We start from the raw sequence: 25,395 nt of genomic DNA on the forward strand, positions 1-25,395 counted from the left end.
CTTGATACCGTTAAACCACAAACGCAGTCCTTGATGATCCTAGTAAGGAAGCGATTTCATGTCCTTGATGGCTGATGCAGCGGAAAATGCACTGGCTCGGGGCTGAGACGCCTGGGCCTGTAATCCCGGCTCTGTCATTTACCAGCCGGGTGACTCACGCCAAGGACTTAACCGCTCTGAACCTCGGGCACAACTTTGTACCGTTGGCTCAGGTGGTCGGTCTGAAATCACTTGGGGAACAAAAAAATTCACCAAAATTCAGATTCATGGGCTCCAACCCAAACCTAGAGGATCAGACTCTCTTTTTAAATGAAAATGTGTTTTAAATTTCGAAAGTAATACGTGCCCATCCTAAATGACTTCCAGCAATACAGAAATAATGAGTCAACACAGCCAATCCTCAGAGGTAACTGCTGTTAACAGTTTGCTGTGTGTCATCCGGGGTTTTGTGTTTTTCCTGGAAAGAGTGGACCATACAGTTTTTATTTTTTTCCCACAAAACAAGATCATCCTCACTCATTTTTTGTTAAACTTCACATCGCTTGAACATCTTTCCACACCGGTTACACGTATGACTACCTCGTTCTGTTACACAGCTAAAGAGAATTCTAAGATTATCGTGGTCAATGGGACCGCCCTGCCGTGGGTGGACGCCGTGGGCTCTCCTCGGCGAGGCCCATGCACCCAGTCCAGTCTCTGTCCCCTGCTTTGTGCAGAGGGGCATGGGAGCGGTGCAGACAGGTCAGAATCTCAGGGCAGACTGGGGCAGAGCCAGGGTCTACAACTCTGTTCCCCAATGTGCTCTTGGCATCGAAACACGCTACATGCTTATTTTTTAAAAAGATGGTCAAAGGGAACTTAATATTCTTCTGAACCTCTTCCTGACAGGAGAGAAGAAAACCCAATGTTAACTATTCCACGCGTTTCTGAGAATTGGATTTTTTTCTCAAACTTTCTCAGAGTTTTCACTTCTCATTATATTCTTTGCAAGAGTTCATGACTCCATAAATATTTCCTATACATTGTTTCTGAAGCGAATGTTGTTTTATGCTGGCATCCCAAAATTCTACTTCCCCGGAGTACAGCTGCTTGGAGGACCTGGTCAAATCCCACCTGAGGAGCACCCCAAGCCCCTCCCTCTCATTCATCATAATTGATGAGCCTCCCTCTCTTGTGGAAAGAGTGGAATTATAAAATTGTGGCTGTCATCTATTTTTTTTATTAAGTAAATTTCTCCAAGTCCTGTAGGTAGCTTTCCCAGAAAGATAAATTACCCAGCTGTCAGACATAGAACACGTCATGTTTGCAGAATCCTTGGGAGAATTTGCTCTTTGCCCAGAAATTGTGCTTACTATTCCTACTAAGCAATGGACCATTAAGCCTGCCTCCCATGAGGAAAGGGAGCTTGGTTGGAAGTGACCCCTGTCCATCCAGTCACATCCTCTTTGAAGCAGCTGCCCTCAGAGCTTGGTGCTGAGCTGCCCGCAAGGGTTTCCAAGTCTGCTGCCTCCACCCCGTCCCCTGTCACCGAGGGGCTGGTCAGAAACGGCTCAGATTTCTGAGTAAAAGGGAAGAGAACCAGCCGCCCACAGTGTTGGTAACATCTGAATGTTGTTAGCGTTGTCTTGGGCAAAAGACAAAGGGAACAAAGGACAGAGTAGCTCTTTTGTGTGTGTGCGTTTTTTAAAGATTTTATTTATTTATTTGAGAGAGACAGAGATAGCAGCAGAGATGGTGAGAGAGCACGAGCAAGGGGAGCATCAGGCTGAGCGAGAAGCAGGCTCCCCACTGAGCAGGGAGCCCGAGGGGGGGCTCGATCCCAGGACCCCGGGATCATGACCTGAGCCACCCAGGCATCCCCAGAGTGGCTCTTTTCTGTGTGACCCGCCTCTTGGGTCCTAAAACTCTGGCTTCTATCCTAGAATCAAAAGTAGACCCCTCTCCCAGCCCCTGGATTGTGCCTCCTGAAAGCAGGGCTCCTTGGACAAATGGCTGATTCCAGGGCCGAAGCAGGAACTGTACCAACCGAACTTGGGGCACCTTGTCACACAAATGGCAAGGAAGTTCTCAAAAACAACTAGGGTCCTACTAAAAGGCTTCAGAATGAATTCCAAGAGGCTCCCGCTGGCCAAAGATGGATGACCTCTAGCTCCTGTAAGGACAGCAGCAATGAAGTGAAATGAAAACATATTTCAATCGACAAATTCATAGTGACACGCTAAAAAGAAAAGGGTTAAAAAAAAAAACAAACCCCGAAATGCATTGCTTACCTTTGAAGAATGCCAGAACCAACTTATTACTTTGAAAACTAGTAAGTACAGGAAAGAATCAAACATATATCCTGCTTTTCCTATTTAAACTGCACCTCAGGATTACCGCATAGCTGAGGGGGAGTAACTTCTTCTGGAAGAATCCCGGCTCAGAAATGAAGAAATGAGGGCATTAGAATATCCCCATGTTTTAACCTCTAGTGAAACCATGGATCCAGGCAGTGATCACCAGTGGCTGCTAGCGTCATAGAAAGAGAGGAAGCGGACGTTAGGAGTCCTCTAGGGAAATGCAGCACACCGCCTCTGCTGTGTTCTTGCCAGAAAAATCGAACCTGAATCTGACCGAACTTCTAGATATAACTACCAATTTACAAGAAATACGGCGAACAACACCGTGGAAATGTAATCACCAAAATCCGGACTGTGAGAAACTTTACAGGACAAACAACCAGTCTCTCCAACAAATATACCTAAAAAATAAAATGAGGTAGAGGGGAATTTACAGATCCAAAGAGACTTAAAAGAAAGATCAACCAATCAGGACGTACGGTCATTTTCAAACCTGACTGGCAAAGGAAGTTATGAGACAATCAGGAAAATCTGAATATTGACAGGATATTTAATGATATTAGGAATTACTTTTAATCTTTAAGGTATGATAATTGTAGTTATTTTTAAGGTAATTGTCAACTTTTAGAGACATACACTGAAATATTTATAGGTGAAATCATAAAATGTCTAGCATTTGCTTCAAAGTAATCCGAGAGGGGAGAGTACATGAAACAAGGCTGGCATCAAAGGTTGTTGAAGTGGGTGTGGGTGCATGAGGAATGATTATACTCTTCTCTCTACCGTGGTGTATGCTTGAAATTTTCTGTAAGAGTTAAAAAGGGGGGGGGGCACTGTAGAGAGGGAACGCCGGATCTCGACACGCACCTGAAACAATGACCCTGAGGGACTCATTCCCTGGGTGCTAGCTCTCCACACTTGGGATGCTTAAAAGCGGAGGGGCTCTGAGGGGTTGGGATAAGCACAGCGGTCTGTCCAATTTAAGAGTGTGCTGTCAAAGGGGATTTCAAATGCACTCCGGGCTGCATGTAATGAACTCTTTGGAGACTTCACGAAGACTAGTTTTCACCCAATGACACTGCATTTCTTTCATCTTAGGGCACAGTGTTTCCTAGACATTAGATACGAGGGACGTTCTCGACAGGACTGAGGACTCTGCCCGCACTAATGGGCGGTTGCTGTAAAGGTGCCAGGAAGGGAAGATCCCTGGAGTGCACCCCTCGTGGGCTGTCTCTGAAAGGCCTGGGTGGAGCGAGGTTGGTGGTGTGCAGGCTGCCTTTGCAAGCTTGTTGCCCCACGTGGTCTCTGATCACATCCCTGCTGTTTACTCCTGCATGCTGGCTGCCACGGTGACGAGAGGGGGTCGAAGTAACTGAGAAGGATGTTACAATATGAACTGGGGTCTTGCATAAAATATTTCAACAGCACTTTTTCCTTTGAGCAGGATGGCACATTGTCTAGTTTCAGTGTGCTTATAGTCATCATGAAGACAAGACTTCCTAGAAACTTCAATCTGTCGCCTCGGTGTATTAGTTAGGAATGCTTTTATTTGCAAGTACGGAAGCCACTGCATAACTGGCTTAAACAAAGAAGGGCTTTTTCTTTAATCACACAGCAACACCCCCAAAGAGGGTTAGGGACTGTATTACCTCAGTGGCTTCGGGCTAGCATCTCCGAGACTGCCTCGGCCCTTTCCCTCAGGGGTGGAATGTGGCTGCACCAGCTCCAGGCATTGCGATCTCACACCACACTCTGAGACAGGAAGCAGAAGTTAGCTTCTCGGGCTCTCCTCTCTCATCAGGAACGGAATGTGTTTCCCAGGAGCCCCTTAGTCGACTTTCCCGTAAGTCTCCCTGGCCAGACGCAGCGGCACGGTCAGCTCTAGTTACGGCGCAGCACTGACTTCTGGGGCCTCTACGGTGGGAGGCGGGCAAGGAGAGCGGTGGGAAGGCCCGGCCGCCTGCCCCGAGATAGACTAAGTACCGCGCGCACGCTCCGTGCCGGAGGAGCCGGTGGCCTTGCTGCGCGCTCCCGCGTCCACCGGGCCCGGACGACCGTTCAGCGCGGCCTAGCCGGGCCTTCCAGCAGTCCGACAGGCAGCACGTGTTACGGAGCGCCCCATCCACTCGCCGTGCGCCCCGGCGGCGCAGAGATGTCCGGGCAGCCACGCCCGGCCTCAGGGACCACACAGGCGGGGTGGCCGGCAACGCCAGGGGCAGGGCAAAGTCGAGCGACGACGCACGGCCGCCGCAGGAGCCCTGCGGGCCCCGGGCAGGCTGCGCCGGCTGGTGCGCGGGTCCGGGCCGGAGGGAGGCGGGGCCGAGCGGGCAGAACCGTCCGAGGCCCAGACGCGGGGCGCAGGTTCGGGCCCGGCGGCGGCAGGGCGGGACTCACCGGCGTCGGTGAGCCCCTGCGCACCGAACCTTCACCCCACCCAGGCCGGTTTTGCCGTCCTCCCCCGGTCGGGAACCCGCCCAAGGTCCAGCCATCGGGGAAGACCCCTGGCCGCCGCCTTCCCGGCTCTGCCAACGGGCTCGGCCCCGCCCCGCGGGGACACGTGACGCACTCTGGTCGAGCCCCCGCGCCCCGCCCCCAGCGGGTCCGGTCCGGGTGGTCACGTGAGCGGCACCGCCCGGCCGGGAACAGAAACGGACCGACAGGTGGAGGGGGCGGGCTTCCTGGCGGGCCCCGCCTGCGGGAGTCTTCGAGGCTGGCCGCTGTTGCAGCGCGGCTGAGGCTGGCGGCGTTTGGGTTCTAGCACTTGCCTCCTGAAGGTGTGCCCGGGAGGAGGCCCTTGTCTTTCCTGTTGTGCCCTGGGAGGCCAGTCGGGGGAGGCCTTGAATGCCGGGCGCAGTCTGACCTCCCTGAGCTCGCGGTGCTCCCAACAAGATTGTTCCGATGACCGTGACCTCCCACATACGTGTGGAAATTACACGGGGTATGCAATGTGTGTACACCGCAGAGTGCAGCCGCCATCCCCAGACTGGGTTCCGCGGAGCACTCACTTCCCTTCACGGTGTTCAAGACAAACGGGAAACACGGGGCCTTGTTCTGGAAAAGGAGAAAGGAACGGGACTTAAGAGAAACAGACTACAGCCGATGTTCTGAGCGAACCGCCGATGCTGCGGTTAGCACATCTCGTCGTCCAAACGTACCCGCGCTGGCCTGGGCCTGATGTGAGGGCGAGAGTTGGACGTCTCCAGAAAAGGCTGATCAGAAGGAGGGGCGCCTGGGTGCCTCAGTAAGCCTCCGACCGTCGACTGATGCTCCGCTCGTGATGTCCGCCTAGGGAGATCGAGCCCCGCCTCGGGCTCTGCGCTCAGCGCGGAGTCGGCTGGAGATTCTCCCCCTCCCCCTCCCCCCGGCAAAAAAAACAAAAGGCAACACATGTGCCCCCATGTGACGTGTGGTAGCGAACGGGATGGAGATGGCTGAATTCCTGGGGTCAGGCAAGGGGAGGGTCCTCTTGCATCCTCGCTTCCACCAGGAGCCTGCCCCTGCCCAGTGCGCGGGCTCTGGAGAAGCCTGGGCAGCCGCGGGAGCCAGGGAGCCTGTCCGCCAAGATGTCTGGGGCCTGCTCAGTCCGTCCGCCGTGAGGAGCACCCAGCACCCGTGGGTGGAGTCCAGGCATGCCAGCCCTGTCCCTGTAGCACGACCTGCCTCTCACACCTTCTCTTTTGTGGCCAGCCTGGTCCCTTCTCTTGCATCAGGTCTAGCGTACTTGCGTGCAGGCTGGGCCTCCCCGTTGCCCCCTCTCCACTGCATACCAACCCAGCTGCTCCCACCCTTGCAGTCCCACGCAACCCCCCTCCTGCGGGGGCATCTAGCCCTGGCTCTCTGCCATATGAAGCTGCAGTGTAGGGTACTGTGCATGCACTTGGCGGTTTCTAGCAAAGAGCAAAATGGAAGGAACGTCCCGGTGTCTGTACCCAGTGTCCTAGTGGCACTGGGGTGTTTTCACAAAGGGCTTGGAGAAGTTCTGGGGACCAGCAGAGGTCACTCGGGGTCCTGGGCAGTGTGTATAGCCCAGTGTCAGGCTTTCTTCTACTCTGATCCATAATCCAGCCCTGCTCTGATAGGTCAGGGCCCCGTGGCTTTGGGAATGAGAAATGGGGCTGTCAATAGAGCCGTTGGTGCTTTCGTGGGGGGCAGCACGACAGAGGCAGTCCACAGAGCCCCGACAAGCAGGCTGCATTCCAGATTCAGCAGGAGACCCTCCCCACAGTTGCAGACACGCAGCAGAGTATTTGGGAAGGGCTGAGGGCCCTCAAGAGCAAAGTGGGGTCCTGGACTTCAGAGGCGTGAGGATTTAGGTACATGTGTCCTCATTTACACTCAGGGAGTGGCGCCTGGGCCTTAGATGCCCACGAGAATGTGAGCTCTTGGAGGCTCACCTTCTCCTGACCTCAGCCGTGCCTGCACATCGCCGCTCAGCTAACTGTAGCCTGGCTTTGCCAAGAGCCCGTGTGCCTAGGAGAGCAAGGAGAGGTGGCCGCGAAGCCAGGGAACAGTGTAAATGAGGACAGGGACAGTGGCAAGATCCACCTCAAAGGGGGGAAGCTGTCAGCCGCTAACCCTGTGGGAATGCCGGTTCAGGGATTTTCCCATTTTTCTCCTAAAGAAACAGAAATCCAGACTTTCGTGTGAAATCTCCTGATTTTAAAATGTAAGAGTTGGCAACTGTGGATTTACATGTTCAGATCCAACCTGCACCTGGCTATGTCTGGGGAGGGTGACTCCCTGCCCCCTACGTTCCACTTGGGTTTGGCCAGTGCGCAGCACAGGTAGATCAGAGATCGAAAGCTGGGCGGTCAGGATACTTAACCCCGCAGTTCCGCACCAAACTCCACCTCCATGCCCACCACCACCCCCAGGTGCACTGGGGCCATGGTGTGGACAGTGGCTACCTTCCTGCCACAGCTCCTGCATGGTGGCCTCCCTCCCAGGCTATAGCTCTTCTTGTCTGGTGAGCCCTCTGTCCCTTCTGTCTGCAGGCATAGGGGAGCAATAGCTCCCGTGTTGCTGGTCCGAGGGGCGCCCCATCCTTCGCCGATTCGCTTCATCCTGTCCCTGTAAGTGCCTGTGTAAATAGTCCCTTTATTCTGGCCTCCCCTCAATTAACCTTCTGAATGTGCCCTCCTTTTCCTGCTAGGAGCCACCACTACACAGACTAATTCCATTCGGAAACAACACTGTGAGGCCCAAACACACCTAGCTCTGCAATCTGGATCCAGCTGGAGGGAGCCCGGTTTGCCACCCCTGCTGGAGGCTCCAAGCAGGGGTCCTAGGCAGCAGGCTGCAGCTGAAGACACTACATAACCCAGCGCAGTGCTAAGGACAGCAGGTACGTGATAACCCCAGGCTGCAACTGAAGAGTCAGCTCAAAGAAAGGAAAAGCCTTGCAATGTGGCCAACCAGTTTAATGACAGGCAAAACCATGCAGATGCCAAACTACGGAGCACCAGGGACTCAGGGGTACAGAGGCCTTGGGGGGAAACACTACAACACCATCACGGGGGAAATGGGGTCACCTAACGTTGCTATGGGGTAAGGGGGGGTCCGCTGGCAGCTCAGACCTATGCCATTTCTCAGGGGAACATGCATCCCACCCCCAAAATAGGAGCAAGCTGGCCGCCTTCACTCCCGAACATAAATCCTCGTGCAGACCACGTCATCGGCGCCGAACGTCTGCAGAGAAGGAAAAACAATCAGAGCAGATGCCTGTGCAAATATGTTTAAAACATCACTAATAAGGCCACTTACTGCCCTGTTAAAAACCCTTTGTAACCGACGTTCAATTTCCTGTGCCACATGCTCACACTAACTGCTAAAGTCTTTTTTTCTTCTTCTTTTTTTCTCCCTTAAGCTCCATACAGGCAGAGAGCAACTGGGGTGTAGAATTATATGCAATTTTCCTTTGTTTCTGGATCCCATGAATGCTGACAGGGGAAATGCTTGGTTTGAAAAATTAAACTGAAAGGGGGAGATGTCACATTGGACATTTCTGAGGTGGTTCTGTCTCTTCAAATGACTTCAGGAGGGCATGGGGCCTGGGCAGCCGGAGCTCAGGGGTCGTGCGCTGACCAGCCAGACGGGGCGGCGTTGGAGAGAGAGGCTGCCCACCCTCAAGTTGGAAAACGGGTCTGAGCTGCAAAGGCACAGCACCGTCCTGGACCCAGCTCTGCAGCCCACGGTGGGGGGAAGGGGGCACGGTGCTTCCTCTTTTGCTGGTGTGGAGTGGAAGGGAGGGGGTGTCAGGGCTGGAGTGGAACAGGATGATCCCCAAGGCTCTTTCCAGCTAAAATTCTGTGGCTCTTTGTTTGTGTGTCTGTTTGCTGTGCGGTGGGCACAGACCATTCCCCAGATGGAGGATTTTCTTCTGGCCCCTTAAGTGGGATCGCCTCTAAGTAAACTATCTTAACTCTCCCCCAAACTAGCAATTACTCAAGGGCCTGCTCTCCTGGGCACTTACATGCAGTTGGAACAGGGAAAGCAATATGTTTGTTTCACACACAAAACCAAACATCAGAAATCCTCCAGTCTACAGCCCCGATGTGGGCACATCTGCCGATGTACGCTTTTCTGCAGGAGCGCCCCTCGCTCTCAGATTCTCAAAGGGGCTTGAGGCCCGGGAGAGGCTGAGAGCCTGGCTAGACCTGGACCTTCAGCTTCCTGCCCCTGCCCGTCGGCTGGCCGAGAGAGGCTCTCGGAGCGCGTGCTAGGACATCCCAACCTGTCTCAGGGAAACAGTAGTCATGAGTGACACCAGGAAGCACACAGCCATCAGCAGCTTTTCCAAGGGGGGGCTCCTGGTCACACAGGCGCAGCTGTAACTGCTCTGGACACCTCGGTCTGCAGGAGATGCTGCCCCAGGAGGAGGAGGGCAGGGGGGCAGGTGTTCCCACTGAAATTCACCTCTAGGAGTGCTGACCTCTCAGCTCTAGGGACATGGAGTGTCTGGGGTTGGACTTTTCCCATGCACTGTAACCACCCTCATATCTGACGCCTCCCCCAGGCCCCCAGGCCGACAAGCAGCTTCCAGATACAAGAAGAAATCCCATTTCCAACCAGATCTGAAACGTCCTTCTCAGCCAGCACCCATGCAGAAAGATTCCTGAAAGAAACTCCAGACTGTTCCAGAGCGGTTTGAGGGAAGACCCTCCGTTTTCACAGAAGGCAACTTACAGCCCCCGGGGGACCATTTACTGTTGGCCCTGGGAGAGCTTATTTCAACTTAACTAGGATAATTTGCCTCTTGTTATAAGGAGATATCATCTCCCTGCGTTTTGGATTTATTAACGATAACAACCCTTGAAACAAAAGCCCATAGATCAAGTCTCAAATGCCAAGAATTAATGCTCCCTGTGAGGCTTGTCTGGTCGGCTGAGCCAAGGAGGGATGCACGGGTGGAGCGGGGGGGGCGCGGTGTTGGAAGTCGTGCAGTCCTCGCAGCAGAATGGGCTCTGGTTGCTCGGGGATTACAAGGTTAATGAAATCACACTTTCTCACGGAGCAAACCGAGCCTGCTCGACCCTCAGCCACGCTCCAGAACTAAGAGCTTTGCTGACTCTGGTACCAGCGAACCTTTTGTTCTTTTTTCTCCTAAATTCCATGTCTCAGCCTCAAAATGCTCCTCCAACCCCATCAAGTAGTCCTTCCCTGGAAACGGCATTCATCAGGTTGCAAAGGAAGCTAGTCCCTTCTCAATGAAACCAGACAGGACTGGAAATCAGGGCCAGGAAGGACAAGCGTCCTCAGCTGAAGTAACAGAGACCGCTCCGTGCAGGGTCTGTTCACAGGATCAACATGCAATTTCAGGGCTGAGAGCAACCCACCCGGGGATCACACTTTAGCGGCAGCCCTCAGTCCACAGCCTGGGAAGGGAAGGGCCACGCCCGGATCGCACCGCGTGGCCGGCCCACGTCCCTCTCCCTCCTCAGTGCTGCAGGGTGCCGTTGGCTAAGATGGGGCAGGCGGGCGGTCTTAAAGGGGAGATGGTAACGTGCCTCATGGAGAACAAAGGATATCATTTCCAGGTTACCCACACAGCTTTTCCCTTTCCTTGCGTGTGTATGTGTGCGTGCGTGTGTGCGCATGAGAGTGTGCATGCGTGAGAATGTGCGCACGTGTGTGTGGCGGGGGGCGGGGTTGTGGCAGGGAAAGCCTGGTCTATTCTGAAATACAAAGGAAGAGTGACTGGGCCTTCCCTGTCCTCCCCGACGTCCTCTGCCCCCAACACCTAAAATCAAGGACGAGGCAGTGTGTGATTAAACTGTGGGGGTTTCTAAACTGGCCTCACCAGGTAAAGTTTGTGTGGCCGGGATTGTTTAAAATGTTTTAATCTGAGTGCCTTAAAGGGAGAGCCCACCCTTCCCTGTTCTAAGGCCCCAGCCCCACACCACGGGATATGCAGAGCCTTCCGGCAGCCACAGGACTTGCCTGGCTCCTGAAGGCCACTGCAGTTGGTAAGTCTAGCGGTAAAAATGCTCTCTGAGGCTCCCAGTGCTGACGCACTAAAATTCCTGAAATCTTTCCCTGGTAGCAAAATGGGGAACGAGAAGGGGAAAAAAATCCCTTTGCAGAGTGAAAACCCCTGGGGCCTCCCGGAGCCCATGCACTCTGGCCCAGTGGGAAGGGAGGCCAGCTCAAGCTGCCACGGAGCCGCCACGGGGACGCACAGTGGGGACGCTACCGCCTGTCACAGCCCTGCTCCTCCCAACCACGGAACGATGAATGCCTGTGATCTCCACTGTCACCTCCGGCTTTCCGCTCAAATTTTAATGCAGGGCCAACGGGGTCCTGCTCTCTGGGTGAGGGAGGACAGCACCATCTGGGGACTGTGGGCTTGATTCAGAGGCCCAGGACCTCACCAGGATGAGCTCGTCGTTGGCCAGCTCACGGGTCCAGTAGGTTTTGGGGCCATCCCCCTCGAGGAGAGTCTGTGTGCAGTGGATCTTGTTCTCATTCTCCCAAGTGGCCAAACTCTGCAGGCAGGAAAACCATTAGTGATATTAATTACGGTCTTGGCAGCAGGAGCGGAGACAACAGTGTGCACGGGAGGGTCTCGGCCGTGGAGAGAAGCAACACATGGTCCCTGTCAGCAGGGCACAGAAGCCTCTGCGGTGCCCTATGGAGTCCAGATTCGGAGGGCCGGCCACGGGTTTATGCGGAATAAATATACCTCAAGTCCCCCCACAGCTCCCCCCTCCCCACGCGCACACACACACTCTCCGAACCAGCAGAGCTTTGGGCATGCTTCTCATCTCCAAGAATAAAATTCAGAGCATGCAGTGATTCATTTATGTCGAAATGGACTATCCCTTCAAGCGACTACGATATCAAGGACAAGACCCTTCCCATCAGAACTATACCACGCTGGAACCGCTAAGACATCGTATTTATAACCACACTGTAGTCAGCGATAGGAGCCCTCTCCACTGCACGGTATTTTGGGATAACCCCTTCCTTTCCGTGTGTACAGACTGTTCTGACAAACCTGAGCATCTCTGGCTCTGAGGACAAAAACACTACCACCTTCCAGGATACGGCCCTCTGGAAAACATTCAAACACAAAACAAATCAACCGTCTTCATGCTCCTGGACGTGGGAGGCGGCACAAAGCACAGTGCTCCCCAACCGGGTGGGGGCGCCGACGCGGAGCACGCACATACTTGCTTTCTAACTGACACATGCCAGGCTGTTGCGTGAACCTCTGATTTTTTATCAGAGCCGTGGTCTCTGGCAGTGGCCACCGCTGGATGTCCCCAGCTGAGCCCTGCCGCTGACTAGGCCAGCTCCCCGTGACTCCCAGTCACTCTTGTTTTTACAAACAGTGCAGTGGGGCTCAGACCCTGCCCTCTGCAAGCCTGGACATCATTTTCTGGCTGTGCCAATTCTGTGCGCCAAACACGGCCATGTGGGTCCACCCCTGCGGCCGTGTCTCTGTGTCCAGAGCATCCAACTCTGCAGATCAGACAGGCACCCCTCAGGAAACGGGAGACTCAATTTCTCACTTTCTGGAACCTTATCCGTGTTTCTTTGTTTTGAATGCCGGGGAAAGGGAGGGAGACATTTTGTCGCCTTTTAAATATTGCAGCAGTGACAATTTTCCATCTGCCCTCAGAATACACACTAACCGACCCTTCATTCTATTCAACCAAATGCGATTTTTGCCCTCGGCAAACAGGCATGTACTGCCGCTGGCTTCAGTCCACTGTTCATCCCTGGGGCCAACCGCCGCACAAATACAAACTCTTGCCCTTGAGGACTAAGAGAGCACTTGGCCCATTTCCCCTGCCAGAATCGGCCTTGCTTAGGGAAGGACTCCGCCTTTCCTTCAAGAAACCAGGCTGAGGGCCGGAGGGAGAGGTGCTGGCCCACAAGACCGCTGAAACTGGATCCAGGGCGTCCCATGGGGCACCGGGGGGACCTGGGGGTGGGGGGAAGCGAGCGCTGCCGTTCCACCTGCGACAGGAGACGTGGCGGCGGCCCAGTCCCCCGCAGCCCCCCAGCCGCCCCCCTCCCCGCAGCCCCGCAGCCGCCAGCACTGCGGACGCCGCCGCCCGGGGGCCCCCCCGCCCCTCCAGGCGCAGCGCGGAGGAGGCGGCTTGGGGTGGGGTGGAGGCGGCTTGGGGTGGGGTGGGGTGGGGTGGGGTGGGGTGGGGGCGGACTGGGGAGGACCTTCTCCCGAGCCCAGGGCAACCCGCTCGCACGAATGCTCTCTGCAAACCGCCAGTGCACGGCCTTGCAGGGAAAGCGCGCTACCGGCCGCAAAGGCAGGCAGGGCGCGTCGGGCCGCGGCGGTCCGGGGCTCAGAGGAGGGGACCCCGGAACGCCGCCCGCCTCTGGGGTCTCACCCTGCACTTGCGTCCGTCCACGGTCTCCTCCTCGAAGCCTTCTCCGACCTTAAAGTTGATCTCGGTGGTGCGCACCGTGGTGGATGTCTTGATGTAGAACTGATCCCCGTCCTGGCGGATCTCCACGTGCGGCTTGGACGCAGCCGCCACCGCCACTTTCCTCAGCATGGCGTTCACACCTGCGCGGGTAAGGAGGGCGGCGCCGCGGGCTTGGTCGCAGCGCCCGCCCGGCACTTGCCAAACCCTCTGCCTATAGATGGGGACCTCAATACACCCGCTCCCCCCAACCCTCGCCCCAACTTTCCAGAGGAAACACAGGCTCAGGGAGGGTAAGAGGCTCTCCCTGCGCAGCACGGTGAATTCGTGGCAGGGCCTGGCCTCACAACGAGTCTCCAAATTTAAAGTCCCTGATCCTCCTTGGACTCCAGCGAGAACCTCCCCTCGCGCTGATCCAGCACGAGACGAGGCCGAACCGTCCGTCGGGGAAGGCGCCAAGCCTCCAGCAAACGTTCGCGGGGCGCGCGGCTCCCGGGCTCCACTCGCCGCTCCTGCCGGGGCGGCCTCGGATCGCTCCCCTCGCCCTCGTCCCGGGGACTCCCTCCCGCCTGGGCTGGTCCCGGAACCCACCCCTGCGGGCCCGGGGCATCTCGGGGCCGCTCCTCCTCGTAGGCGCGCACCGACCGCGCCAGCTTACCCAGCGCCTTGAGGAGCTCGTCGAAATTCTCGCTGCTGCGCATCTTCCAGGTGCCGGCGAAGTTGGGCATGGCGAGGCGGCGGGCTGCGGCGGGCTGCGGCGGGCTGCGGGCGGACTGACGGGCGCGGAGAGCGGCGGCGCGGCGGGCTCCCTCCGGGCTGCAGGGCGGAGACTGACGCTCGGCCCCCAGCCCGTGCGCCCAGAGTCCCTGGGAGGGCGCCCCCCGCCCCGCCCCGCCCCGCCCCTCGCCCCGCCCCCGCCCCCGCCCCCGCCCCCCGCGGCCCTACCCGCGAGCCCCGCTCCCCGCCCGCGGTGCCCCCCTCCGCGGTCCGTACCCCAGCCTCGGTGCCGCGCGCCGGGCGCCCGCTCTTCTACAGCTGGGGGTGGGCACTGGGGGAGGGTCAGGCGATCGGGCACTGGCCCGGAGGGGACAATTGTGGCAGCGGGGCGGTGGGGACGTGGGGAGGCTCTGCACCGTTCTCTCTACTTTGGTGCATGTTTGAGAAGAACTATAATAGAAAGTTAAAACACAGCGGGTGGTGGGCCGGTCAGTGTTGGGAGCCGCGCTCTCCCCACTCCGGGTAGTGCGTTCTGGGCGTGCGCGGCCGGTTTACCCCCACCCCAGTGAGGGATCCTATTCCGCACCCCCACCCCCCCCCACACACACACACTGGCGCAGGGCCAATGTGAGCGAGTGGCGGGAAAGCCCCATCCCCTGACCCCCGCCTGGGCCCTGCTACGAACCAAGGGGCGCGCGGGGTGGTTGGCCCTCCGCCTGCGCGGGGCAGGGGGCTGCCCAGGCCTCAGCGCTTCCGGACTGCGGGCACCAGGGCTGGAACCCGGGCTCGGAGCAGCCCGTTCTGCGGAGAAGTGTGGCTCCGCACTCGGCAAAGGAGGTCTCCTTCCTTCTCCCACTGCTCCCAAGTGTGCACTATGCTTAAAGCCCCCCTTCGGTGTCTCCAGCAAGAGGGTACACACACTTCCCTGTGAGCCTCCAGGGCTGACCCCAAGTTTTCCTTCAGGTCCCTGTCCACGGTGCCATCATCCCTCTACCTTAGCCAAACTGCACAACTCAGGATTCTAGAGTCAGCCATGTATCTTCCCACCTGCAGCCTCTGCCCATGCTGTGCCCTCTCCTGGGAATGCCCCTCTCCTCTCCGGGCTCCTAAGATCTTGCCCGTTCATCAAAGTCCATCTTCATGCTGTCTCTTTTGTGATACTCAGTTTCCCAATCAAATACGATTATTTTTCTCTGAACCTGCAGAGTCTGTGTTTGGTTTTGCTCTTGCTTAAGTATTAATCCTGCTGTAAACTGAGCTCCTACAGGGCAATGACTGAGGATTCATCAACATGTCTTCTTTTGCTCAAGCTCAGCCAGGTGGGGCTCAATAAATAAGTATTGATTTGAGAAGGATATGAGTGCTCTGCAGCCAGAGGGCGTGTGGGGGAAGACCCCCACAGGGCTGCAGGAATCCATGCTGACAGCCTGCTGAACAGGGCTCTGGGCGGCCGGAGGGGGCTGGGGCTGGGCTCCTGCCCGGGGGCCCTGAGGAGCTGTTTTAGAAAGCAGCTGAGGATAAGAGAGGGGGGAGAGACCGTCTCCAGCTGGAAAGAGATGTGGGCAGGGCTGGCCTTATCGGTGTGAGACCTGAGCAGTCCCATAGGCCCACGTTCACAGAGGGGCCTGGTGGTTGGTTCCATGCTCTGCTCTTGCCGTCTTGAAATTCTTAATCATTTTGCAACAATGCATCTGCATTTTCATTTTGCAGGGGGATCCACAAATTATGTAGCTGATCGTGAGTGTGGGAGGCAGGGGGTAGGCCTGCTACAGAATCAGACTCACTTCACAGAAGGTCAGGCATCTCTCCAGTGAGGGGGCAAAACAGGGTTGCCATCCAGCTAATGCAAGCCTCCCCCACAACCAACACTGCTCCCCAGCAAGGCTTCTGCCATCTTAAGACTGGGGCTGAGGAGGGGCTGGAGGTCAGCAGAGTGGGGAGTCGGGACCGTGGGGACAGCCCGTGAGAATAGTCAGAGGGCTGTGGATAGGGCGTCCGCGTGACTGGCAGGTCTTGCAGCAGGTGGGCAAAGGGGGGAGGGAGAAGGGCGGGGGGAGTCATGGTAAAAGAACCAGAGGGATGGGGCCAGAGGGGCAGGTGAAGGCGGTCGACCCCCCAGCCAGGGCTGCCCTGACAGGAAGACAAGCAGGCATTGTCCAGGCACACGTCGAGCGTGGGAGCAGGGTCCAGGAGCGGGGAGGGCACGGCCACTTCCACGTCAGCGCCTGAGGAGGTCCTCGGGTCCTTGCAAGCCTACTGTGCTCACTCATGACGCTTGGAGGCGGCCAGGACTTCTTAGAAGCCCCAGACCTCATCGGGGCGCACATGGAGGGGAGGGCAAGCTCCCGCCACCGGCCTGGCTACTTACAGGGGGAACCCAGAGCGAAGAGGGCAGCAAGGACACCACCATCACGGTGCTTCTGTGGACCCAACCTCAGGACCCGTGGAAGGGCCCGGCTGGGTAGACATCCAGCTCGCGGCCTGGCCTCCAAACGGGTTGGTGGAGTCACCATCCTCTGAGCCCTGCTGCCATCCCTCCTTCCTTCTCCTGTTTTATTCTCTTATTCACCACCTCTCTGAGCTGGGAGCTGTGCTCAGCGCTGGGGGGAGTGTCCACTGAAGGTCCAGATCCTGTCCTGAGGGTCTACTGTTTGACCAGGAGAGCCTACCACGTCTGTAATCACTCACCCGAGGGGCAGGCAGTTAGTCTGGCCTGGGTTGAGACTGGGAGCCCGTCCAAGGGGGTTGTGATCAGAAAGAACCACGTGTGGAAAGACAGGAGCTATCAAACCCTGCGTGTACTTGGACCCGTGTCTCTCCGCGTGGCTGGAGTGCATAGTCTGAAGGTGGTGAGGCAGGAGATGCCGGGAGGAAGCTGACGCCCAGTGTAGGCAAGCAGCGCGGGAAGAACCAGGGTTGCTGAATGCCAGCCATCACAGAGGCACGGTGGGGAGGAGCCTTCTAGAAATGCAGATTCCCAGGCCCCAGCCCTGGAGATGTGGATTCAGTTAAGTCAGGGGTAGGGCCCAGGAAGCTGTGTTTGGCAAGCTCTCCAGGTGATTCCCCGTGTACAGTCATGTGACCCGCCGTACCTGCAGGGGAGGGCAAGTGGGGACGGGAGCCGGGGCTGACTCCCACTGTCTGGGTTGTGCACTTGTGTCTCACTTGCTGCTACGGGGGGCTCAGGGGCGGGAGGCCAGGTCTATTTGGGAAGTGCCGGGTCTGCGTTGTCTGGGGCATCCAGGACCCAGGGGGCAGTGCGGTCCTGGAGTTCGGGAGAGAGGTCTGAGCTGAGATGGGCGTGGGGTCATCCACGTGCAGGGGGCAGGTGAAGACCTGAGTGTGCCCGAGATGCCCAGGGACAGGACACAGCTCGAGAAGCGCAGAAGGCCCCGGTAGAGAATCTCGGTGTCGAGGGGCAGACGGAGCAGGGGAGGGCCAAAAGAAGTGGGGGAGAAACCAGGGCGTGACGTCCTCCTAGCAGCCGGGGGCACCGTGTTGCACAAAAGGAGGGACGGGCCAACAGAACCAACTGCTCCAAGAGGCTCCTGGAGGCAAGGGCCACCAAATGTCCCCTAGAGTGAGCAGCAAGACAGTGTTGGTGACTAAAGCCACAGCTGCTCCTGGAGGTGGGGGGGTCTGGAAGCGGGCTACGGGGGGTCGAGTTCAGAATGGAAGGAGTGAAACAGGAAGCAGAGATGCTTCTTTCAAAAAGCACGGGGGTTAGGGGAGGGGAGAGAGAGTGGAAGGCAGGAGGGGACACAGTGCCCAGAGGACTAGCTGGGGTCTTGTCTGTTGGCCTCTGGGGGGAAGAGGTTCGGCGTTTACTGTCTCTGAGGGCAGATGCAGGGGAAGTGGAAGATGGTGCAGCTGACAGCGGGGAGAGGACAGGGCCCAGAATGCAGGGCCCCGAGCCAGAGGGGGCGGGGGCGGGGAGCCAGAAGCTGGAGGCTCCTGTCTGAGCCGGGTCCCTTCCCTGGCCGCTAGGAGACGGGCCTCCGCGGGGCTGAGGGGGGGTGCAAGGTGGGGTCCCTGGCGGAGCCTCAGCAGAGGCCCTTCTGGGAACAGGAGAGGCGAGTGGGGCCGCACAGGGCCCCGGGCGCTCCAGCTCTGGGGTGGAGTGTGCTCTCTGCCCGCAGCTCGGGGACCCAGCGTGCATCGTGGGGGTGGGAGGGCATGATGGCGGCCCGGTGAACCCCTGCAGGGGACAGAGAAGACAGCTGCCAGGCGGGCTGTGGGGCTCGGGGCCTGCACCCCGTGAGGCTGAAGAGTGTGTACCCTGGGGCGTCAGGAAGGCAGGCAGAGGTGGAGTTGAGGAGGAGGAGGGATGCTGGGGCACATGGGTGCGCAGCCTCTCTGGTACCCGTGGAGCCTCCTGCGGAGCCCACTTTGGCCGGTTCCGCGGGGCCGGGGGGCCGTTTGTGGGGGGAGAAGGGGGGCTGTGCTGCTGGGGTTCTAGCGAGACGCGGCGCGGAGGCCACTCGCCCAGCCGGTGGTCCGCCTTGGGTAGGACAGCTCGGAGGCTCATAGGGACGGACAGACGGAACTGTGCAGACTATGAGACTCGGGGCAACCACAGGAGACAGCATTCTGGAAGCTTCCCCAAGATGAGGAAGCCAGCTGGCCATAGTCAGGGCTCTGGGGGTAGAGAGCCCGCCTGGCATGGGACGAAGCCGTGGGGTAACGCGGGTCACAACGTCCGGGTGTGGGGGGCACCGCAGGCCTCAGAGTGCAGTTCTGGTGGACGGCGGGGGCTGATGACAGGCGCTGGGGGGCCGGATGGAATTCTGCTGACACGTGCTCTCAGAGATTGGCAGTGCCCGGTGAGGGCGGCTGGAGGGGGCCCACACTCCGGGCCCTTACCGCTTGGCCCAAGGAGCCCCAGCTGGCACAGCAGGTAAGCAGAGGCGACTTCCCAGCTGACGGCAGCTGCACACGTCCATGTCACGTCCTTGGGTTCCGGAACATTCCCAGGGGCCCTGTGCGCCTAAGGCGCGCTCGCACACATGCACTGACAGTCAGGATCCCCTTTCTGTTTTGGCTGGAAACATCGATCTTTGTCTGGAGCAGAAAGACCGTGGAACAGAAGATCCCTGTGGCTCGCCTGGTGTCCTGGGAGAGATACTGTGGGCCCGGCATGGAGTTCAGAGGAGAACAGACATGGCCCTGGGATGCACGGCTGCTGGGGAAGATAAAGTTTGGGACCATGCAGTAAGTGCGTTGCAGGGGGAGGGCGGCACTTCAGGGGGCCCAGGGGAGGACAGCTGAACCTCCCAGAGAAGGAGACCTTACACTTAGCAGGGCTCTGAAGGGGGGACAGGGTTCCCACAGCGGACCAGGGGGAAAGGGCCTCTGCGCTCCAATGGGGCAAATCCACCAGGAGCCCTCTGTGGACACTGCACCTTGGGGTGCAGGGATCCCAGAGTCCTGGCCGAGCGGGCTGTCATCAGCCCGCCGCAGTTGTCCCGGGGTGTGGCCAATCCCTGGTGTTTCCTCTCCGATGCAGATTCTCAGAAGCAGGCACTGGGGCCTGGGCCCTCTCTCCAAGACCCCTTTGTTCTCGGGCTGGCAATTCCTGCCTTTGCAGACCCCATGTTGCCCAGCTCCTCCCAGGCCCCTGACCGGCGTCCCCGTCCGGGGCATTTCTGCTGAGCTTTGCTACTTTTGCCTGGAGGCAGGCCAGAGCCTCAGCTTCCCAGGGGCCGCTGGCCGGGCCCCATGCCCTTAGACGGGCCGAACTCATGCTGGAAGAATGGGGGTCAGAGTTCAGCCCCTGCAAGCTGGGGGCTCTGGAGAGGGTCCCAGTGGGGTCTTCAGGTCAGCCGTCTGTGGTGGGGGCTGGGGCCCCTGTGCTGGGACGATCCAGAGTCCACAGAACAGGACAAAGAGGAGCTGATGTCTCTGGGCGGCTGGGGGCAGGGCCCGTGCCCTGCTGCGTGCGTTTCTTCTAGTTCAGTGGAGTGCGAGGGGCACTGGGCTGGGAGCCCGGGGTAGGCCTCACGGGGCTGGAGAGGTCCTGGGGACCGGGGGGTCCCGCAGTAGAATGCGTACAAGTGCATTTCCCGAGCTTTTACCAAGAACCAGGCACGGGAGCGAGGGCTTCATTCATTCGTTCCGTCATTCATCTGTTCGTTCTTTTTTTTTTTTTAAGATTTTTATTTATTTATTGAGAGAGAGAATGGTAGAGAGAGAGCATGAGAGGGAGGAAGGTCGGAGGGAGAAGCAGACTCCCTACCGAGCAGGGAGCCCGATGCGGGACTCGATCCCGGGACTCCAGGATCATGACCTGAGCCGAAGGCAGTCGCTCAACCGACTGAGCCACCCAGGCGCCCTCATCTGTTCGTTCTTTACCACTGTCCTGGGAGAGGCACTTGGTCCTAGAGGAGGAAGCTGAAGCACAGCCGATAAAGTGCCCAAGGCCCCTCAGCCCGCTGAGACAGACCTGGGAGGGAGCCCAGGAGGGCCGGGCCCAGACGCGCGCCCTCACCAGCCCCTCTGCTGTCTTAGTGGGCAGATGGGGACTCGAGGCCCCGAGGGTGTTTCTGGCCCCTGGCCAAGCAGTGCCCTGCCCACCGGCCCCGGGTCGCCAGCGAACGGCCGTGCACCATGGAGCAAGTCATGAGCACCGTGAACCTCAGCCTCCTCCTCAGCCGGGGGCTGTCTCTCTACCCCCAGAGGAAACGAAAGCACCACCGAGCCTGCCGGTGGGCCGGCGGCAGACACCCCGTCTTGTTGAGCCCCGGAGAACCAAGCTCTGAAGGGGGGCTGAGCTGGAAGGGGCCCCCCTCCCCCGGCTGACCAGGCCCTGCGGTCTGTGGACCAGCAGCAGCAAAGTCCCCTGAGAGCTTGCTGGAAATGCAGAATCCCAGGCTGGAGGCTGACCTGGTGAGTCAGAATCTGCATTCTAACAAGACCCCCAGGGCATCTGTATCCTGGTGGAGGGTGAGAAGCCCTCATTCTGGAAGTGGGCTGCACGGTGGGATCTGAAGACTGCAGGTGAACGCTGATGTCTGGGCACCACACCCCCCCCCGCCGAGATGCCAACATAATTATTCTAGGGCGTGTGGCTTGGACATCAGGTTTTTAAAAGCTTCACAGGCTATGGCAAACGTGCAGCCAAATTAAGGAACCACCGGCCTACTGTAGGCATTCACACCAACTCCCTTGTCCATTAAAAAAACGTGTGTAGCAGGGGCGCCTGGGTAGCTCAGTCATTAAGCGTCTGACTTCGACTCAGGTCATGATCCCGGGGTCCTGGGATCGAGCCCCGCATCGAGCTCCCTGCTCAGGGGGGGAGCCTGCTTCTCCCTCTCCCACTCCCCCTGCTTGTGTTCCCTGTCTCGCTGTCTGTCTCTCTCTCTCTGTCAAATAAATAAATAAAATCTTTAAAAAAAAAAGTGTATAGCAAATAACAAAACTAGAGCCGGGGAGCGGAGGGTGGGGTGGTGGAGGGGTGTCCAGGCAGAGTCGCAGAATGACCCAGGCCGCCTGTGGCTGGGCCCCTGCAGGTGGTCCCTGACCAGTGAAGGCAAGATCAGAGCCCTGTTTGGGTGAGCTGAGAACAGCTCTAGTCCTTGGACTGTGGCATTTAAGGCCTAGAAGGGACTTGGAAACACTGCCTGAAGCCCGAAGAGGTTACGTGACTATTCCGACGAGCCGGGATCTGCAGGTGGCTGTCAGGGTCCCCCGCTGGAAAGCTTTCTTGCCCGAAGTCATGAAAGGGGTCATGGCCCGAAAGCATTGGGCTGACTGGGAGTCCCTGCTGTGAACCCAAGGTATGTCCAATTCTTCTTCTTTCTTTTAAGATTTTATGTTTAAGTAATCTCTACACCCAACATAGGGCTCGAACTCACAGCCCCGAGATCAAGAGTCGCAGGCTCCCCCAGTGGAGGCGTCCAGGCAGCCCCAAGATACGTCAGGTCCTGACGAAACTCAGGAGAGGCAGACGGGCTGCAGCGGGCTCTGAGGACCGGGTGGCTCTACAGAAGGCTGAAGGGAAGCCATTCCTTCTTGGAAACCAGCAGGAGACCCTCAGAGACCCCGCTCCCACATTGGCACGTCGCCCCCGCCCCAGCTCCACCGTGCTGCGGCCGTTGGTCAATGTGATCATTAACTGGAGCTTTCAGGGCTCCAAGGTCGGACCTTCCACTGATTACATCACCACCCATCACTGTTTCTCACTGAGTAGTTGAGACGGTAGGAAATGAGGGAGCGTCAGGGAAAGAACATGGGCTCTGGAGTCCCCGGGACCAAGGCCAGAGACCTTCGCTGTGTGCCTTTGAGCCAGACGCTCAGCCTCTCTGAGCCTTGCTTCCGTGTCTGGGAATTGGAGGTGACGGTGATGCTTGTTGACCTCACGTGCTTCTGGAGGGTCACATGAGATGGTGTGCGTGTATTCTGTAAAGGGCAGCGCCTGTGTCAGGTGGATGTCTGTGCGTGGGTCCTGTTCAGGGGGATGCCCAGGACGTCATGCTGTGCACCTGAGTGCGGACATTTACACACAGGTCCGGGTCTCCTTCTCTGAATCCCTTGGGGCCAGGTGTGTTTCTGATTCTGCACTTTGCAGATTTTCAAAACTAACATGAGGCCCGATAGTCGAGCACCTTACTATTACCAGAGAGGACCATGAAGAGCCACACAAAATTAGATGAAGAATCCGTTCGGGTCTGGTTATGCCTCTTCGTACGTGAGGAACAACAGCTCTGTTGTCAGAATGTCTGGGGTTCCAGAATTTGGGGAAAGGGACTGCAGATGGGGGTCAGAACAGCTGTGCAGCCTGGTGTGCCTGGGCTCCCCACGCACGTGCCCGGGGACGGAGCATCGTCAGATGCACAGGGCGAGCTGAGCGCAGAAAGCCCCTGCTCGGGGCGGCCGTGTGGCCACGGCCGCCCGCCCCTCCCCATCCCACCCCTGAAGCTCATCTGTGGTATCAGAGCAGTGGCCACATGCCAGGAGCCCACTGACTCAGTGGCTGCTTTCATTCTTTCTAGATTTGCTGGGCCTTTGTTTTGTTGTGGGGGGGGCGGAGCGTGTGCACGTGCGGCCTTTGTGCGCGTGTGGCGGGTGTGGTCTCTGGGCTGGGGTGGGGTGTCCCTGATCCGTGTGTGACTCGTGGTGTCTGCCCGTGTGGGTCTGCGTGTCTCTGACTTAGGGTCACCAAGTGTCCCCGTTTGCCTGGGACTGAGGGGGTTCCCAGGACACGGGGCGTTCTGAGGTAAAGTGAGAAAGTCCTGGACAAACTGGGCTGAACTGGTCCCCCTGTGTCCAGTGTCGTGTGAGGGCCTGGATGGTCATGCCTCTTGACGGTGCTTTCTGCCCACGATTCCTACCCGTCTGCCCGTCTGTGCACTGTGCGTTTGCACCTGTGCGTCCGGGGTGTTCTGTGTGTCCCTGAGTCCCCCGCCCGAGAGCCTGTGTCTGAAGGGGTTGAGTGGACCCTGGCCCTTCCAGCTGGCCTGCCTGGTCCTGCCTGTCCCTGCCGCGGGCTTGTTGCCTGGCCAGCCCTCCTGTGGCTCCGCCGTCTTCTCCTCCCATCCCCAAAGCCTGTGTTAGACCAGCTGCTGTCTCCGCAGGCCCGGCCCCAGGCCTGAGCGTTCCCTGCCCCAGCCCCTCCCCGCACGGGCCGAGCGGAGACGGCCGGCCGTCTCTTCCAGCTCTTCCCTCAACACCCTGCACCCTCCGTGAGGCTGCCCTCTGTCTCCCCGCACGCCCTGCCCTTACAGACCCCCACTCTTCCCCAGCCCCCGTTCTCGGAGTCGCACCCCTCACGCCCTGCTGGCACGGCCTTCCTTGTCCACCCCCGGCGCAGTCCAGCATCCGCTCTCTGCCTCCCACAGTGCAGGGTGGGCTCACCACAGGCGGCGGGAGCAGAGGAGAACTCACCATCTATTGTCCCCCACCCCCAGGTGCCAGGCACAGGGCTGGGCCCTGAGCTGCATGGTCATTTAATCCCTACACCCGTCCTGTGAGGTAGGTGTCCTTGTGGCTCCTTTTCGGGTAAAGGGGCTGAGGCTCGGGCCCAAAGCCACCCAGGAGGTGGTGTTGCTGCTTCCAGAGTCCGGCCCCCGCCCAGCAGGCAGCCCCGCCTTCCGTGAGTGCTGGTGTGTGTGTCTGCCCGTCCCACCTGCCCAGGGGCCTTTTGCCAGCCGGGGTCACGATCCGTCTGTCTTCCAGTCGGCATAGGCCGGGGCACCTAGTGAGCACTCGGTGAAGGTTTGCCGAATGAATGCCTGCTCTCAAAAATGACAGCTTCAGCTTTCATTAGCCTGATTTATACAAGTGCTGGGCTGCTCTGGGCTGGGGAACGGCTGGTTATAATTTATCAGGAAACACGGCAACTGTCCCAGCTTCCCTTTCAGCGCAGAAGGAGAGGGTAAATTGATGGCCAACAACCCTGCTCAGGAGGGGCCCCCAGCCTGGCTCACAGTGCGGAGTGGGTGCCGAGAGGCCCTCTGGCCGTCCCCCACGTGGGCCCATCCACCTGCTGCCTGGAGGTGGCCACGGTGGGGGGCGGGTCAGCTGCCTCTCATCGATCGCCCTGCTCAGGATGCCAAATGGTGCCTTTGAAAGTCCATAAAGAAAGAGACGCCCGTTCATCCCTGACCAATCTCCTCTTGCTGCCCGTCCTGCGGCACGTGTGGGCCCAGCACAATGCCTGCCCGTCACGGGTGCTCAATCACTGCCGCCCGATTCATGGTCTTTCAGATGAGAGCAACGCCCACCTCCTCCCTCATCCCCCAGCCCGGCGTTGCCAGGACAATGCTGCGGTGACCCTCCTTAATCGAGACTGACGGATGTGGGGCGTGTGGGTCTCCAGAAACCCCCAGGCTCCTCCAGCTGCCCCAGCCTTCCCAGATGTCCAGGAGCTTCTATTCTCCTCTCCCAATCAATGAGGCAGCTGGGTGAGCCCTGGGAGCCCCACCTGAGGGGCCTCGGCCTCAGGCCTCTGCCGGGCTGGGTCCTCAGACCATACGGCCCCTCCCAGGAAGGCCTCTGAGCATCAGAGCTGGGGCCCTGGGCTTGCTTCTCCCGTCCCCCCCACCCCCGACCGGTGACAAGCTCAGTGACCCCTCTTCCTCTGTGGCCGCCCCAGCCTGGGCTGTGAGTGATGAAGAGGGCTTTCCTGGCCTATGACGGTGATTGCATTAGTGCTGGTAACGCGAAATTAATCCCCGTAATAAGCCCTACCAGGCTGCTGAAGGAGCCCCACAGCAGCCCCGCATTCCAGCAGCACCGTACTTCCTGCCGTCAGGTCCTCATCTGCGGGGCTCCCTGAGGCCCCGCAGGATGTGAATATTTAATTAGCGTCCCTCTCCTGCTCACTGGAGTGTTTGTAAATATGATCCATGGGCCGTATTGTTAGCTCAGCTGAGCATTCCCAGCCCCCCTCCACCGGCCAGCATCCCCCGGGCTGAGCCCGCCGCCGGGTGGGCAGCATGCCCCCTCCC

The 25,395-nt window shown here is 58.4% G+C and overlaps 1 protein-coding gene across 1 annotated transcript; it reads right to left on the minus strand.

The window, feature by feature from the left end:
• Nucleotides 1–7,976: 7,976 nt before the first annotated feature.
• CRABP1 (cellular retinoic acid binding protein 1) lies at nucleotides 7,977–13,959 on the minus strand. The gene is made up of 4 exons (XM_028093843.2): nucleotides 13,890–13,959; nucleotides 13,196–13,374; nucleotides 11,210–11,323; nucleotides 7,977–8,027 (listed from the first exon to the last, which is right to left on the minus strand). The coding sequence occupies exons 1-4, from the start codon at nucleotides 13,957–13,959 to the stop codon at nucleotides 7,977–7,979; spliced, it is 414 nt and encodes a 137-aa protein (XP_027949644.1).
• Nucleotides 13,960–25,395: the final 11,436 nt, after the last annotated feature.

The sequence above is a fragment of the Eumetopias jubatus genome, unplaced genomic scaffold (genome assembly GCF_037043125.1).
Source record: "Eumetopias jubatus isolate StellerSeaLion01/CBP00866 unplaced genomic scaffold, mEumJub1_p1.0 scaffold_7, whole genome shotgun sequence".
Taxonomy (NCBI): domain Eukaryota; kingdom Metazoa; phylum Chordata; class Mammalia; order Carnivora; family Otariidae; genus Eumetopias; species Eumetopias jubatus.

Excerpts from the sequence above, each read along its gene's own strand:
- CRABP1 (XM_028093843.2), bottom strand. The coding sequence starts at position 13,959 with ATGCCCAACTTCGCCGGCACCTGGAAGATGCGCAGCAGCGAGAATTTC. Across the intron at positions 11,324-13,195 it reads TGGACGGACGCAAGTGCAGG|AGTTTGGCCACTTGGGAGAA; the intron begins GTGAGACCCCAG and ends TCCTGCCTGCAG. Across the intron at positions 8,028-11,209 it reads CCAACGACGAGCTCATCCTG|ACGTTCGGCGCCGATGACGT; the intron begins GTGAGGTCCTGG and ends CCTTCTCTGCAG.